The sequence below is a fragment of the Narcine bancroftii genome, chromosome 2 (genome assembly GCF_036971445.1).
Source record: "Narcine bancroftii isolate sNarBan1 chromosome 2, sNarBan1.hap1, whole genome shotgun sequence".
NCBI lineage: Eukaryota > Metazoa > Chordata > Chondrichthyes > Torpediniformes > Narcinidae > Narcine > Narcine bancroftii.
In genome coordinates, this window is record NC_091470.1 from 195,197,761 (window position 1) to 195,211,123 (window position 13,363).

Here is a 13,363-nt window from a genome sequence, read left to right on the forward strand (position 1 = left end):
ATTAAGTCACTTCGATTTTAATAAGATTTTAAGAAATAAAATAAATTTAACAAAAGTAAATTCTTGGATTTAGAGTGGTAACGGATTGTTGTTAAAACGCATCTGATTTACCAACGTTCTTTACAGAAGAAGAATTGTCACCCTTATTCAGTCAACAAAGCCAACTTGGGACAAGGCAGAAGAAATAGTTTGGCACAGAGTAGCAGGGATTAAGGGCCTGTTTCTCCATTGAAATGTTCTATGGTTCTGTATCTGCCGGTTCAGCTACCAAACATTAATGACGTTCATGTCCCACAACAGAAAAAAAATAGCCAGTGCTGGGGCAGACGTAATTAATCTCAGCCACTTGGGTCAAGATGACATAACTGGGATGGCAGTAGTTTCAAATAAAGAGTGTTTTTGATCGCACATCATTCAGGGATTTGGCTGGATGCAGTTTACAAAGGAAAACTTCTACTAATCACTAACCAGCATCTCAGACCAGGAAACTGTGGGTCCAAGTGTGAACAGTATGGGTTCAACTGCAAAGGTGCTACGAACCTCTCTGCCAAAGTCTCCTGGTAATAGTGCCCCAGCCAGAGTCGATCAGGCAGGAGAAATGATGGGATTGAACTTGGGCAAGCCAAAGAATACTCACCGCTCGTGCCTGTGCCCTCTGTTGTTGTTGTTTCTGCAGTTCCTGCTGCACCTCCAGTAGTGATTTTACAGACATGGATTGCTTGGGAATGCTGTTCCAGCCAGGGCACTTCTGCTGGTGTTGCTGGAGTGCCTTCATTATCTCTTGCTGCTGACGACACTGCTGGATGGAACACATGTAAGCTTTTGTTTTAAATTTACTTTGCCAACCAATCTTACAAGTACATCCATCAAGATACAATGATCATTGGGGGATATCAGAGGTGAGGAGGGTGAGCAGATTTCAATTCTGAGGTGGGGGGGGAGGGGTCACCATCTTTGATGACCTTTCCTGGACCAACCCATAATCGTCGTCTTGAAGAAAGCACACCTGCGCCTCCACTTCCTCAGGAGTTTGCGAGGGTTTGGTATGACATCAGAAACCCTGGCAATCTTCTGCAGATGTGTAGTGGAAAGTGCTGCATCATGGTCTGGGGGCATTAATGTGGGGGCACTAATGCCTCTGAATGGAAAGCCCTGCAAAAAAAGTAGTGGGCCCAGCCCAGGACACCACATGCATTAACTCCCCCTCCCCCCACCCCATTGAGAACCTTGCAGGGAAGGCTGCCGTTGGACAGCAGCAGGAATAACCAAGGATTCACACGACTTAGGACATGCTATGTTCTTGCTGTTGTCATCAGGAAAGCGGACGGAACAAGTGGCACAAGACTCACACCACCAGGTTCAGAAATAGCTGGCATCTTTCATCAGCCTTCTAAACAATAAAGTCCAATTTAAAGATTCTTGTCTTGCACGTTATTTATTATTGAATATTTATTTTCTGTACTGAAGTTTGTTTACATTTCCTTCTTGTCTACATTTTTCTCTTTTGCATACATATCTTTTCTTGAGTACAGTTTACTATTACTATTAAGTAGAAATTATGCCTGGCCTGCAGGAGAAAGAATCTCAGGGGTGTATGCGATGTCATGCATGTAATCTGACTATAAAGCTGAACTTTGAAGACCTCCATCAATGCTCAACACTGATTTCCAAATTTAAAAAAGCAGACCAAAATAGTGCTAGCTTTTGTCCGCAGCTGAGTGCTTGAAGTTCCATTCATCTTCTTCACAGTGCAGCCATTCTGCTGAACAACTTTTTATGCAAGGGGAAACCCATTGATCTATTTTACACCACTCAGCCCAAGGCTGAACCAGGCTTCACCCAGCCTTGGAAGCTGATAAAAGTGGCTCTAGGATCCTGAACCCTTCGAGCTGTGGCTGAATTTGGCTACTCTCGTTTTCGAATCCTCCCCAGCACGATTCCCACCCTTAGCACTTTGTCGCTGCCCTCCTTCAATTCTATTCCCCATGAATTGGATTTTTGTCTATTTCAATGTCAGGTAGCTCTAAACTTTAGAACACTTTGCCTTTACCCCTCCACAAATCAAATGTTTTGTGGCTCAGTATCAGGTTGTCTTGATATGCTCTCAAAAGGCCTCGGACACTGAAAATTTCTTGATCGTATCTGGGGTTTGGATCTGGAGCTCGGATTTATCATGGATTGAACGGGTGTCTTTGTGGCTGCTGAAGCTGCCGGAAAGCTGGAGGTGATTGCACAGATACTCAGTGTCTCTAAAGGGATTCTCATTTGCTTCTCTGATTATTTGGGGGGCTCTGGGCCGTGACGGTTTGCCTTATGGTAGATTTAAAAAAAAATAAAAAATTAAAAAAAAAAAAAATCGGAAGTATACCGTAAATTTTAATTTTTTATTTTACTACATGGCAATAAATAGAACCTTTGGAACCTTTAAATGGACTTGAATTCATTTAAAATTGCACATTAACATTTGTGGAGGCCTTTACAGCAAAACGTAGTGAGGCATTCCACTGAATGGCATGGGTGGTCTATTTTTATTAGGAGTAAGAGCATCCATGTTTTGAAGCTCCAATTTCACATAGCGCAACGCAAATATCTTCTCTGAGACCACAAGGGTATTTGTCCTGTGTTACAGAGAGGACTCAGTAAAGGGGAGGCGGAATTACTCTCCAGTGTAGGGTGAGAATTAAAATCAACAGTGTTCTGAGCGCACGAGACGTTCAGGAAGGAAAAGAACCGATGACATGCCGCAGAATTTATTTGCCAGCATTTCTCAGCTCACAAGAGGCAAACTCAGACAAAGTATCAAGGTGGAATTGTACTGGCAAAGCAACAACCTTATTCTTAACCAATAAACATGTTCTTATCCCACTTGCCTCCTCCCTGCGCTGTCGCTCACGTTCCTCCTCCAGCTTCTGAAGAGGTGGCACTGAGTTGGATTGTTGCCCCCATGTCGTGGAAGAAGGGATCTAATGAAAAAGCAGGAAGTTACTTTTGCTTCGTAACTTCCAGAAATTATCTCAGCTTTTGACACTCCACTTAAAGTCTTTCCTCCTGATCTCCTCCTGTCACCCTCTTCCCTCTCAATTCAACCTTTTAACTCTCAAAGATATTTACAGTATATGCTGACTTACAATGGAGGTGTGGAGCTTTACGAGACGACCCCAAGTCTGGCACTTACCACTGACTAGAGGAGTGAAGCAGTCACAATATTTTAAAAGCAAATTACTCAATCAAGGTTTAAATTTCATTCGCATACTTTTAGCATACTGTACAGGGCTGACGGGGAGTGTTGAGACTTTGCTGTTCATCAAATGGCGGCTCAGGTAGGCTGACAGCTTCGCTTGCTGTGCTGTTATTGTAAGACATGTTGGACAGGTATACAGTACAACTCCAATTATCTGAAACCGGATTCTCCAAAATCCTCAGTTATCCAAAATTTTTTTCAGAGCCGAAATGACTGCGGACCTCAGGCTCCCACCAGCAGCGGACCTCGGTGGGGAGGTGTGGGTGATCGGAGGTGGCCAGCATTTTTTGGGTGAGAATTAAACATTAAAAAAGCCTTCCCTTGCCGTTACAAGTGATTTTCTGTTGATACTGGGCTGATTTTAAAAAAAAACGACCAGTACTTCGAAAATATCATTTATCCGAAATGGGCCCCGGTCCCGACCATTTCAGATAATCTGAGTTGTACTGTATTTTATTGTTTTAATATAACATTCCTATTAATCCAGCTTCCCAAATGCAAGTTTCAATTGAAAATTATTTCGTGGTAGGACCATAGGAGTTATGCGAGTGTTTTATATGGTGCTCTATTGCCATGGAGGACACACTAAACCACAGGGTATTATGGTTTGGATTTTATACTTGGTGTGCAAGACGACCCTGGTTTTGAGGTAACTTTTTTTTTTAAAAGGTTCAAATACCACCTTAGACAGCAATACATATCGTGTAACAGTTCAGAGATTTGAGTTGAATAAATGAGGGTAAGGATGGATTCTGAACAATCTCTTAATCTTAATTAAGGCAGTCCAGGAACCTATGCTTCTGCACCCAAAAGTCAACAGGGAAACAAATGTCAGACAAAGTAAATACTGACACAAGCTCCTTTCAGAATCCAAAGTGGGAACACCCCAGCCTTACCTTTATGTGTGCTGCCAACTGCTGCTGCTGTTGCAAGCGCCTCAGTGCCTCCTGCTGCTGCCTGTGCCTCAGCAATTCCTGCTGCCGCTGAAGCTGCAGGTCCATCTCCTTGCGTTTCCTCTCTTCCTCCTCAGCAAGCCTGCGCCTGGCCTCTTCCTCCAGCTGGCGCCTGCTCTCCTCTTCCTCCATCCACCGCCGATCCTTCTCCTGCAACAAAGTCACGGGATGGATGCAGTCAAGTAGAACACACACAGATCAGTGCCGTTCAGGTACAAAGCTGCTTGTGACAAGCATAAAGAACCGCACAATTCAACAGGACTGATTGTGTGCTGCAGTTAGCGTAAAGATATCCCGGGTCTGAATCAAACACTGTCTGCAAGAAGTTTGTACATTGACCCTGTGTCTGCGTGGGCTTCCTCCAGGTGCTCCAGTTTCCTCCCACTCTTCAAAACGTACCGGAGTTGTAGGTCAATTGGGCAGCACGAGCTCATGGGTTGGAAGGGTCTGTGATTGAGCTGTTAAGTCCAAATTTAAAACTGAAATTTAAAAATTTTAAATTTAATAAATTTATGTGAGAAAATGTTGATCCCCAAGATCTCTGCTCATGTGGTGAAACTAGCAACACACTCTCAACCTCTCACCACCAAACCGTAAAGTAAATTAAAGCAAACTCTACAAAGTCTGCAGATGCTGCGATTGTAGTAAAAACACACAAATGCTGGAGGATCTACGGTCTTGCAGAGCCCAAAATGTCAGTAATATATCTTTTTACAGAAATCATTTTGTGTTGAGTGACATTTACAATGCCGAGGAAGTTGTTCCAACCTCTTGTATTTTATGCCCACGATTCAATGTCTTGGGCATACAAGATAAATATTTATGAGCACAAGAAGACCTTCACAATAAATACCATGTAGTTATTTGTAAAGTTTAGTTAAACTATTGAATCAAAAACAGTAGTTCATTTAGCAGTAAATAAATGAATGTCTCCACTCCATCCTCAACATCCATTGGAGCGCTTTCATCCCTAACGTCGAAGTACTCGAGATGGCAGAGGTCGACAGCATCGAGTCCACGCTGCTGAAGATCCAGCTGCGCTGGGTGGGTCACGTCTCCAGAATGGAGGACCATCGCCTTCCCAAGATCGTGTTCTATGGCGAGCTCTCCACTGGCCACCGTGACAGAGGTGCACCAAAGAAGAGGTACAAGGACTGCCTAAAGAAATCTCTTGGTGCCTGCCACATTGACCACCGCCAGTGGGCTGATATCGCCTCAAACCGTGCATCTTGGCGCCTCACAGTTTGGCGGGCAGCAACCTCCTTTGAAGAAGACCGCAGAGCCCACCTCACTGACAAAAGGCAAAGGAGGAAAAACCCAACACCCAACCCCAACCAACCAATTTTCCCCTGTAGCCGCTGCAACCGTGTCTGCCTGTCCCGCATCGGACTTGTCAGCCACAAACGAGCCTGCAGCTGACGTGGACCTTTACCCCCTCCATAAATCTTCGTCCGCGAAGCCAAGCCAAAGAAGAAGAAATGAATGTTGAACTTTACAGTACAGGATCAGACCCTTAAGCCGACAATGACTGCTTTAGGGGTGAACTAGCAGAGGTTTTGAAAAAAGTGTCCAAATTTTAACGAAGGAACAATTATTTTAATTTTAAATTCACTTTTCAAGACTGATCATCAGTGGTAAGATCAGCACACATGTCCCACCCTTAACCACCAAGAGCCGAGTGACCTACAAAGCCATTTCCGAGGGAATTTAAGAAGGATGGTCTGGAGTCAAATAGGCTAGACTAGGAAAGAAGAGTTACTTGCTGAATGACAATCCAGCTATTTAATACCATATTCCGGATTATTCACTTCTTTGACGCAAAAATCAGAATTATTGTCATGAACATGTTACGAACTCGTTGTTTTGTGGCAGCGCTACAGTGCAAATAACACCATAAATTACATCTTAAAATAAATAAATCAATGCCCAAAGAGCATGCGAGGGAGTGTCTGTAGTTCATTGTCCATTCAGAGGGGAAGAAACTGTCCTTGTGCTCCTCTTCAGGCTCCTGTTCCTTTTTTCCCCAATGGTAGCAGAGGGTGGTGGGGGTCTTTGAGGATAGAGGCTGTTTTCTTAAGACACCACCTCTTGTAAATGTCCTCGATGGAGTGATGACTAAGGACGCAAGGAGTACAACTAGCAGATAGCCGAAACTTTAACATAATGAGACATGGTTGGAAGTTGGGAATGTCATGTAACTCAATATCCCAGGTAGACTTTGCAGGCAAGAGAAAATGGGAGCAGGAATTACACAATTAATCCGAGATGGGCAGCACAGTTGGCGTAGTGGTTAGTGCAATGCCTTTACAGGGCCAGTGATCAGGATTGGACTGGGGTTTGGATCCCGGGCTGTCTGCAAGGAGTTTGCATGTTCTCCCTGTGTCTGCATGGGTTTTCCCTGGGGGCTCCTGTTTCCTCCCACCCTTCAACATGTACCAGGGGTATAAATTGGGCGGCATGGACTTGTGGGCCAAAATGGCCTGTATGTCTAAAATATAAAATAAATAAAATTGATTATATCAATAGGCCACATGTGTTGAGATCAGAAACAAAAAGGATGTCATCAATTTGTTGGTGGTCTATTACACTCCTCAAAAATCAACAGGAGATAAAGCAGCAGGTATCAAGGAGATGCAATAAAAATAGGGGTTGTACCAGGGAATCGGGAACTGCTCTGGAATATTACCCCAATGTGAACAGCTATCAAATTGCTTGCAATAACATATGCAATTTAGTTCAGACTCGTGTCACCTGTGGATAGGTTACCTGTTTTCGAAGGATGTCCTCCATCTGTCGTCTTTCCTCCTCATCCCGTCGCCTCAGGACCTCCTCTTGTCTCCGATCTTCTTCCTCTCTTTGGCGCCGAGCAGCTTCCTCTTGCTGCTCCCTTTGAAATCGGACCACCTCCTCCTGGAAGAAAGCAGGGAGGTTATTTCAGACAAGAGAACACTGCATGAAACAACTTATGGTGGATAAATTAAACAGCAAGATATGGATATATGCCTGTACAGAACTAACCTGCTGCACACTAAAGCTTTGGTACATGAGACCCAAATGTGAGGTAACGTGTTCAGTTCTGGTCACCTCATTATCGGAAGGATGTGGAAACTATGGAGAGGGTGCAGAGGAGATTTACCAGGATGCTGCACGGACTAGAAAATCTAATGAGGCAAGGTTAGCAGAGCTGGGAGATTTCTTTCTAGAGTGAAGAATGATGAGAGATGACTCTATAGAGGTTGACAAGATTCTGAGAGACATTAGATAGGGTGGACAACCAGCACCTTTTTCCACAGGGTGGAAGTAGCAAACACCAGAAGACATCTGTACAAAATGAAGGAGGAAAGTTTACGGGAGATATTGGGTTAAGTTTTTTTAAAATACAGAGTTGTGGGTGCCTGGAATGCCTTGCCAGGGATGGTGCTGGAGGCTGAATAATTAGGGGCATTTAAGACTCTTAGTCAGGCACAGGATGAAAGAAAATAATAGTTATGAGGTAGGAAAGTTTAGTTTTTATTTGGTAGGAATATATAGGTTGGCACAACATTGAGAGCCGAAGGGCCTGTACCATGTTCTATGAGACCCCAATCAGTGGTGACAGACTCAACAAGAAAATGGCAAGTGAGGATGGAGAGTGGTAAAAGTAACTCAAGCGAGCTGTAACAAAGTCAGTAGCAATGCCAATCACAAATGAAAGAAAATGTATTGATTAGATTTTGGGGCTAACATGACTTACATGATGCATCATGGAAACCTTGCATGCTCCCTTCAGCACTGTTTAAACTACATATTCTCTCCTGATGCATAGTGCCAGACTGCCTCAACCAATACAATGGGAACAGTGCCAGGAAGCTTCCCTCCCACTCACAGCAGCCAGACTTGGAACTCCACCGGCAGTCTTCCATCCTGGGCAGTCTTCCATCCTGAACAGTCAGTTGCTTCAAGCCACTGCTCAAGTCTAATAAAGAGGCCATGCAGACTCGTGTCTCCAACACTTTCTTTCAATAATATTTCCGGTCACCATCAGCTTCCAATTTCTCACTCTCACTGCAGACACAGCTCATGGAGGCAAAGCTTCACAGTTCTTTGTAAGGCACTGCAGTTTGTCCTCATGGAATAGGTCGAAACAATGTCCGTGGATCGTATGGTAATTGAAGATGTAGCGGATCCGATCCAACCAGGCACATTCAAGTAAACATCAACGATTAGCACAGACAAGCTCAAGCCCAATCTGAGTGCGCATTTCACCATTGGTCTCAACTACCACAAAATATGGTGACGACACTGCACACAAAACATCAAGGGGGGAGGGGCAGTGAGAAAGTTGCCCTTCAGTTCAGTTGAGTAATTCCTCAATTTACTTAGACCCTTCTCTTATCCTAACCTTAGAATGAAATGGTCTGCAAGACCACACTGCGTAATATGTTGAAGAGTGACTCTACTGACAATTTGTCAGGCAATGAATTGGAAAGGGGACTTGCAGAAGACAGTAGATTGTATAGGGAATAAAACCAGTTTAGTTAGAGGGAAAAAAGCTTCAACAGAATGCTCAACTTTTCTCAATATTTTGCCAACAGAACTTTACATCTCCGTACAAATTTGTTCTTCAATTTGTTCTCACTAATCTGCAGAAATCCAGTCGCTAGTGGAATTACAATTATTTCCATTCCTCAAAATAGTTTTTAATCATTTTCTTGGAAGAACCTGCCAGCAATTGTCCACTTTTAATCACACACACACACGGATCATTGCATTGGCTTTTTTGATGGGTCAGGATCCATGTGAGACAGATTAGGCAAGGATGGCAGGTTTCCTTCCCTGAATCACATTAGCACATCAGATGTGTTTTTACTAACTCTTTATTCCAGATTTACTTCATTGTTTCAACATAAATTTGCAAATGTTAACTTGGTCTTGTATGTAGGGAATACAGGGAATGGATCAGCTCATGAACAGCCTGCTTCTGCTCAGATTGTCTTTCTGTCTAAAGCAGCTATTCTCAACCATTTTTTTGGCTATGGCCCCCTTAGGACTCTGCTCAAAGTTTAGGGGCCCCCTTCCCTGTGAAGTCATGCTTCTGTACTTTTCTCTTACCGTCCACAGGATTTCTACAAAAAAAAAGAATTTGGTCTGTGTCGCTCCCCCCCCCACCCCCAAATCTGCTGGCCCCCGTTGAGAATGGCTGATCTAAACTGTCATGGTGGATTCAAGCCATCTCTTTAACATATTGTGCAGTGTGGTTTTAAAGTCTTGCAGACCAAACTCCACTGATGTGGCCTAATTTTGCGAGCCTTTGAGAAACTCTGCTCTCAGTATTGAAGTAATCAATCTTTGACTAATTATGTAATACCTCCTCCCATTCTTTCTCAATAGCGCAGGCTTCTGGTTTCCAGCCTAGTAGCCTTATGTGATGCCACTGCACATGTACTACACCGTGGAAACTTCCAAATAATGCAATATTACAGATTGAAATTTCTTCACCTTTCCAGGTATCGAAGTAATTTGTAGAAGCTTGGGTAAAACTCACAGACCCGGATATGGGTGATGGTGAGCAATGGACACCTTACCTGTTTCCTCCTCGTCAGCTCATCTTCGTCCCTACGTTTGCGCTCTTCTTCCTGCCACCGGATCTCATCCTGCCGCTTTCGGTCATCCTCTTCCCTTTTGTTCCTCAGCTCCACGTCTCTTCGTTCCTGCTTTAGCTAAACAAACATAGTGTTACCCGAGACTGCTTGGAGAGCAGCTGCATTCATTATATTTGATAGAGGTATTTAAAATTTTGAGGGGATAGACAGAGTGAATGTCAATATGCTTTTCCCACTGAGGGCAAGAAGAATTCAGGGGGAACTTCTTCACCGAGAGAGTGGTGGGAGTGTGGAATGAGCTGGCAGCTAAAGTGATGAATGTGGGCTCAATTTTAATATTTAAGAAGAATTTGGACATGTATATAGATGAGAGGTGAATGGAGGACTATGGACTAAGTAGAAATATGGTTTGGCACAGACTAGAAAGGCCAAAAGGGCCTGTTTCTGTGCTGTAATGTTTTATGGTTCCTGCTTCACCTGGAAGGGACCATGGAAGTATTGCCGTAGGGGTCACCAGACCTAATGCATCCTCTAAACTGAATTTTCCGCTGTACTTGCAATTTTCCACCTCCTGCCTGCATTTAAAAACTTCCAGGTATCAAAAGAAAATGAGGTAGGCAAAGTTACTTTGCTCTATATGGTCTTCTTTGCGTGACATGGAACCACAACTAGATTCACACTACGGGGTGGAGGGAAAGCAAATACTGCAGACACGGGATCTTGAGCAAACAAGGAATTGCTGGAAAAGAAATCCATGCATCAGACAGCATTCATGGAGAGAAATGGTTAGACAACTTTTGAGGACTGGACCTGGTAAAGACCAAAGTGAAAAGGGGCGATATTATGTCATAAAAAGGGAAAGAACCCAGCGAGGGGCTGAGGATAGAGGACAGAAGGACCAAGATTACCACTTATTTAACAATATTGACTTATTTTTATTTATGTATATACGTGCTGCATTGGTATTGTTTGCCTGTAAGTGTTATATAACCATATAACCATTTACGGAGTGGAAACAGGCCATGTCGGCCTTTCGAGTCCGCACCAGTTCATTAGAACAACTCCCTTCTGTGTGTTTGAATAAAGAATCAGTTCTCTGGTATTTGGTACAGCAAAAAATCCATGGCTTCATGTACTGCCAAATTGAGGTCACCTGCAAATTGGAGGAACACCCTACATCAGGGGTGGCTAAACTATGGTCTCCAGGGCAACTAAATGGCACCCCTTAGTTTCAACACTAGATGCCATTGCCATTTTGATGTTTTGTATGTCTACGTGTTTTGCACCGAGGACCGGAGAATACTGTTTCCTCAGGTTGTACGTGTACCGTCAGAGGACAATAAACTTGAATGTTGAGAGACAGACAGGGGGAGAGATCACTAGGAAGATGAAGGTGGGAGTAAAGAAAAATTAAAGATGGGGGGGGGCGCGGGGAGGAAAGCACAGCAAGGTAACAGGCCATTCTGGCCCACAAGACAGTGCCACCCAATTACAACTCATGAACCTACACCCCGGTACGTTTTGAAGAGTGGGAGGAAACCAGAGCCCCTGGGGAAACCCCACACAGACACAGGGAGAACGTACAAACTCATTACAGACAGCACGGGATTCAAATCCCGGTCGCTGATGTTGTAATAGCGTGGCGTTAACCGTTAGACCAACCATGTGGTCTTCCTCAAGTTTACATTTGGCTTCACCCTGAAATCCATGAAGCAGAGGACAGATATATTGCTGCAGCAATGATTGGGGGGGGGGAAAGATGAAATAGTTGACCATAGGAAACTCGAGCTTTGACCCATAAACTGAGCATGCATGTTCAGCAAAGCAATTACCCAATCTGCATTTGGTTTCTGGCGTCGAAGAGTATAAGTTAACAGAAAACATTTACACAGGTTTAGTTCTGATAAACTAAATCGACTGGAAAATGTTTAATGGAGGACTTCTGTGGAGAGGTTAACTGTTAAAGTAGCAATTACCAGACACAACCTCCAAGATCCTAAATACCACCCCACTATTTGATAGCTCTTGGACTGCATTCCTTGGAGTTCAGAAGAATGAGGGAGGAATTCATGGAAGCATTTTGAAAGTTAAAAGACCTGGACAGAGTAGATGTGGCAATTTTGTTTCCCATTGTAAGGGAGTTTAGGACAAGAGGGTATAACTTGGGGATTGAAGGGCCCCCATTTAAAACAGAGATGCAGAGGAATTTCTTATCCAAAGAGTGGTGAACCTCTGGAATTTGCTGCCATGGGCAGCTGTCGAGAATAGGTGTGTTAAAGGCAGACGTTGATAGCTGTATAAATAGTCAGGGTATCAAAGGATATGGAGAAAAGGCAGGGGAGTGGGAGAATGGATCAGCTCATGATGGAATGGCTGAGTGGATTCAACAGGCCAAATGGCCTACTTCTGTTCTTATATTTTGTGGTCTCCAAGCTCAGGCTGTAGTTGTTGATCTCCCAACTTGTTACCACATGGTTAGCTGATCATCACCCAGCGAGTCTTGGCTGTGTTGCCTCTCGAGCACATATGACAACAACCAGAGGTGACAGATTTAAAATCATGAGCGAAAGATCCAAGGGAGATCAGCATTTTTTTTCCACTGGAGCTCATCGAGGTCTGGAACATGCATCCTTTAAAAGGCAATAGAATTTGATTCCTTAAATAATTTATAAGGGTCAGGGACATGTTTGAAGAACTGAAAAGGGTAGGAAAGGCCATCTTTTATGAAACAGAGATACTTGCATATTCCTGGCAGTCCAGGAAAACTCACTCAGAAAATATACCAATTAGTACAAATTATTGTTGCAAAATAATACAAAAAGTGGGTGTATCACATTGTAAGATGGTCAATAAAACAGGATCTTACTTTTGTAGCTTTCTCTCGCTCTAGTTTTTGAATTTGTTCCAGTAGTGTACCCTGAGATGCTGAATCCCACAAACTACCTGCTTCGCAGCCTGTAACATGAAACGCACAAAGGTTAGTGGAGGAAAATAATCAACGGAATTATTTCAAAACTACCATTGTTACATACACAGCACCCATAACTCGAGCATTTAGGGTGATTCATGCAGTGGCAAAGCATTTCTCTTGTTCCATCACTGGGCATGCATTGGGAAGCGGCCGCTGTTATCAGCAGGGTGGGACCTGCAGACCATGTAGAAGTGGCTGACAGCTCTAAAGAGGCAGTGAGTGAGTGGCTGCTTCTCTCATTTAGAGGCAATGATCTTGAAATGAAACAAATAGAGCTACTTCAGATGATAGAAGTTACAAACGAAAAGAAATAAAACAAGGGACACGCAGTCATTATTAGCCCATTTAATGGAGGGGTTGCTTATGCTGGAAGACTGTATCCCAGATGCAGGCATAGCATGAGAGAAAGGTTGGGGAAATGCAAGAGTGTATGAACTTTACAAAGCATCACTACACAATGAATATTAACCTGACAACATGTATCTAATATACACAATAGTCACACTGGCACTCATCCAAACCAGATTATCATCTCACTATCACATCACTCCTTTTCAGTTTAGGTTGCCAAAACCTGGAGCGATGGCTACCTGAAGCACTAAGAATTAAGAGTGGG

General features: G+C 43.6%; 1 protein-coding gene across 10 annotated transcripts in view; it reads right to left on the reverse strand.

Annotated features, from left to right (window-relative positions):
* The window catches only part of LOC138754900 (GRB10-interacting GYF protein 2-like), a 128,264-nt gene that overhangs the window by 17,684 nt on the left and 97,217 nt on the right, over positions 1-13,363 (reverse strand). For 7 of the 10 annotated variants that reach the window (XM_069919878.1, XM_069919877.1, XM_069919873.1 and 4 more), the window contains 6 exons: positions 12,643-12,731; positions 9,759-9,893; positions 6,961-7,104; positions 4,138-4,344; positions 2,871-2,963; positions 638-799 (listed from right to left, as the gene is read on the reverse strand). In XM_069919878.1, the coding sequence (XP_069775979.1) occupies positions 638-799; positions 2,871-2,963; positions 4,138-4,344; positions 6,961-7,104; positions 9,759-9,893; positions 12,643-12,731 (830 nt within the window). The remainder of the gene's footprint in view (positions 1-637; positions 800-2,870; positions 2,964-4,137; positions 4,345-6,960; positions 7,105-9,758; positions 9,894-12,642; positions 12,732-13,363) is intronic. The other 3 variants (XM_069919872.1, XM_069919876.1, XM_069919875.1) reach the window with 3 other exon arrangements.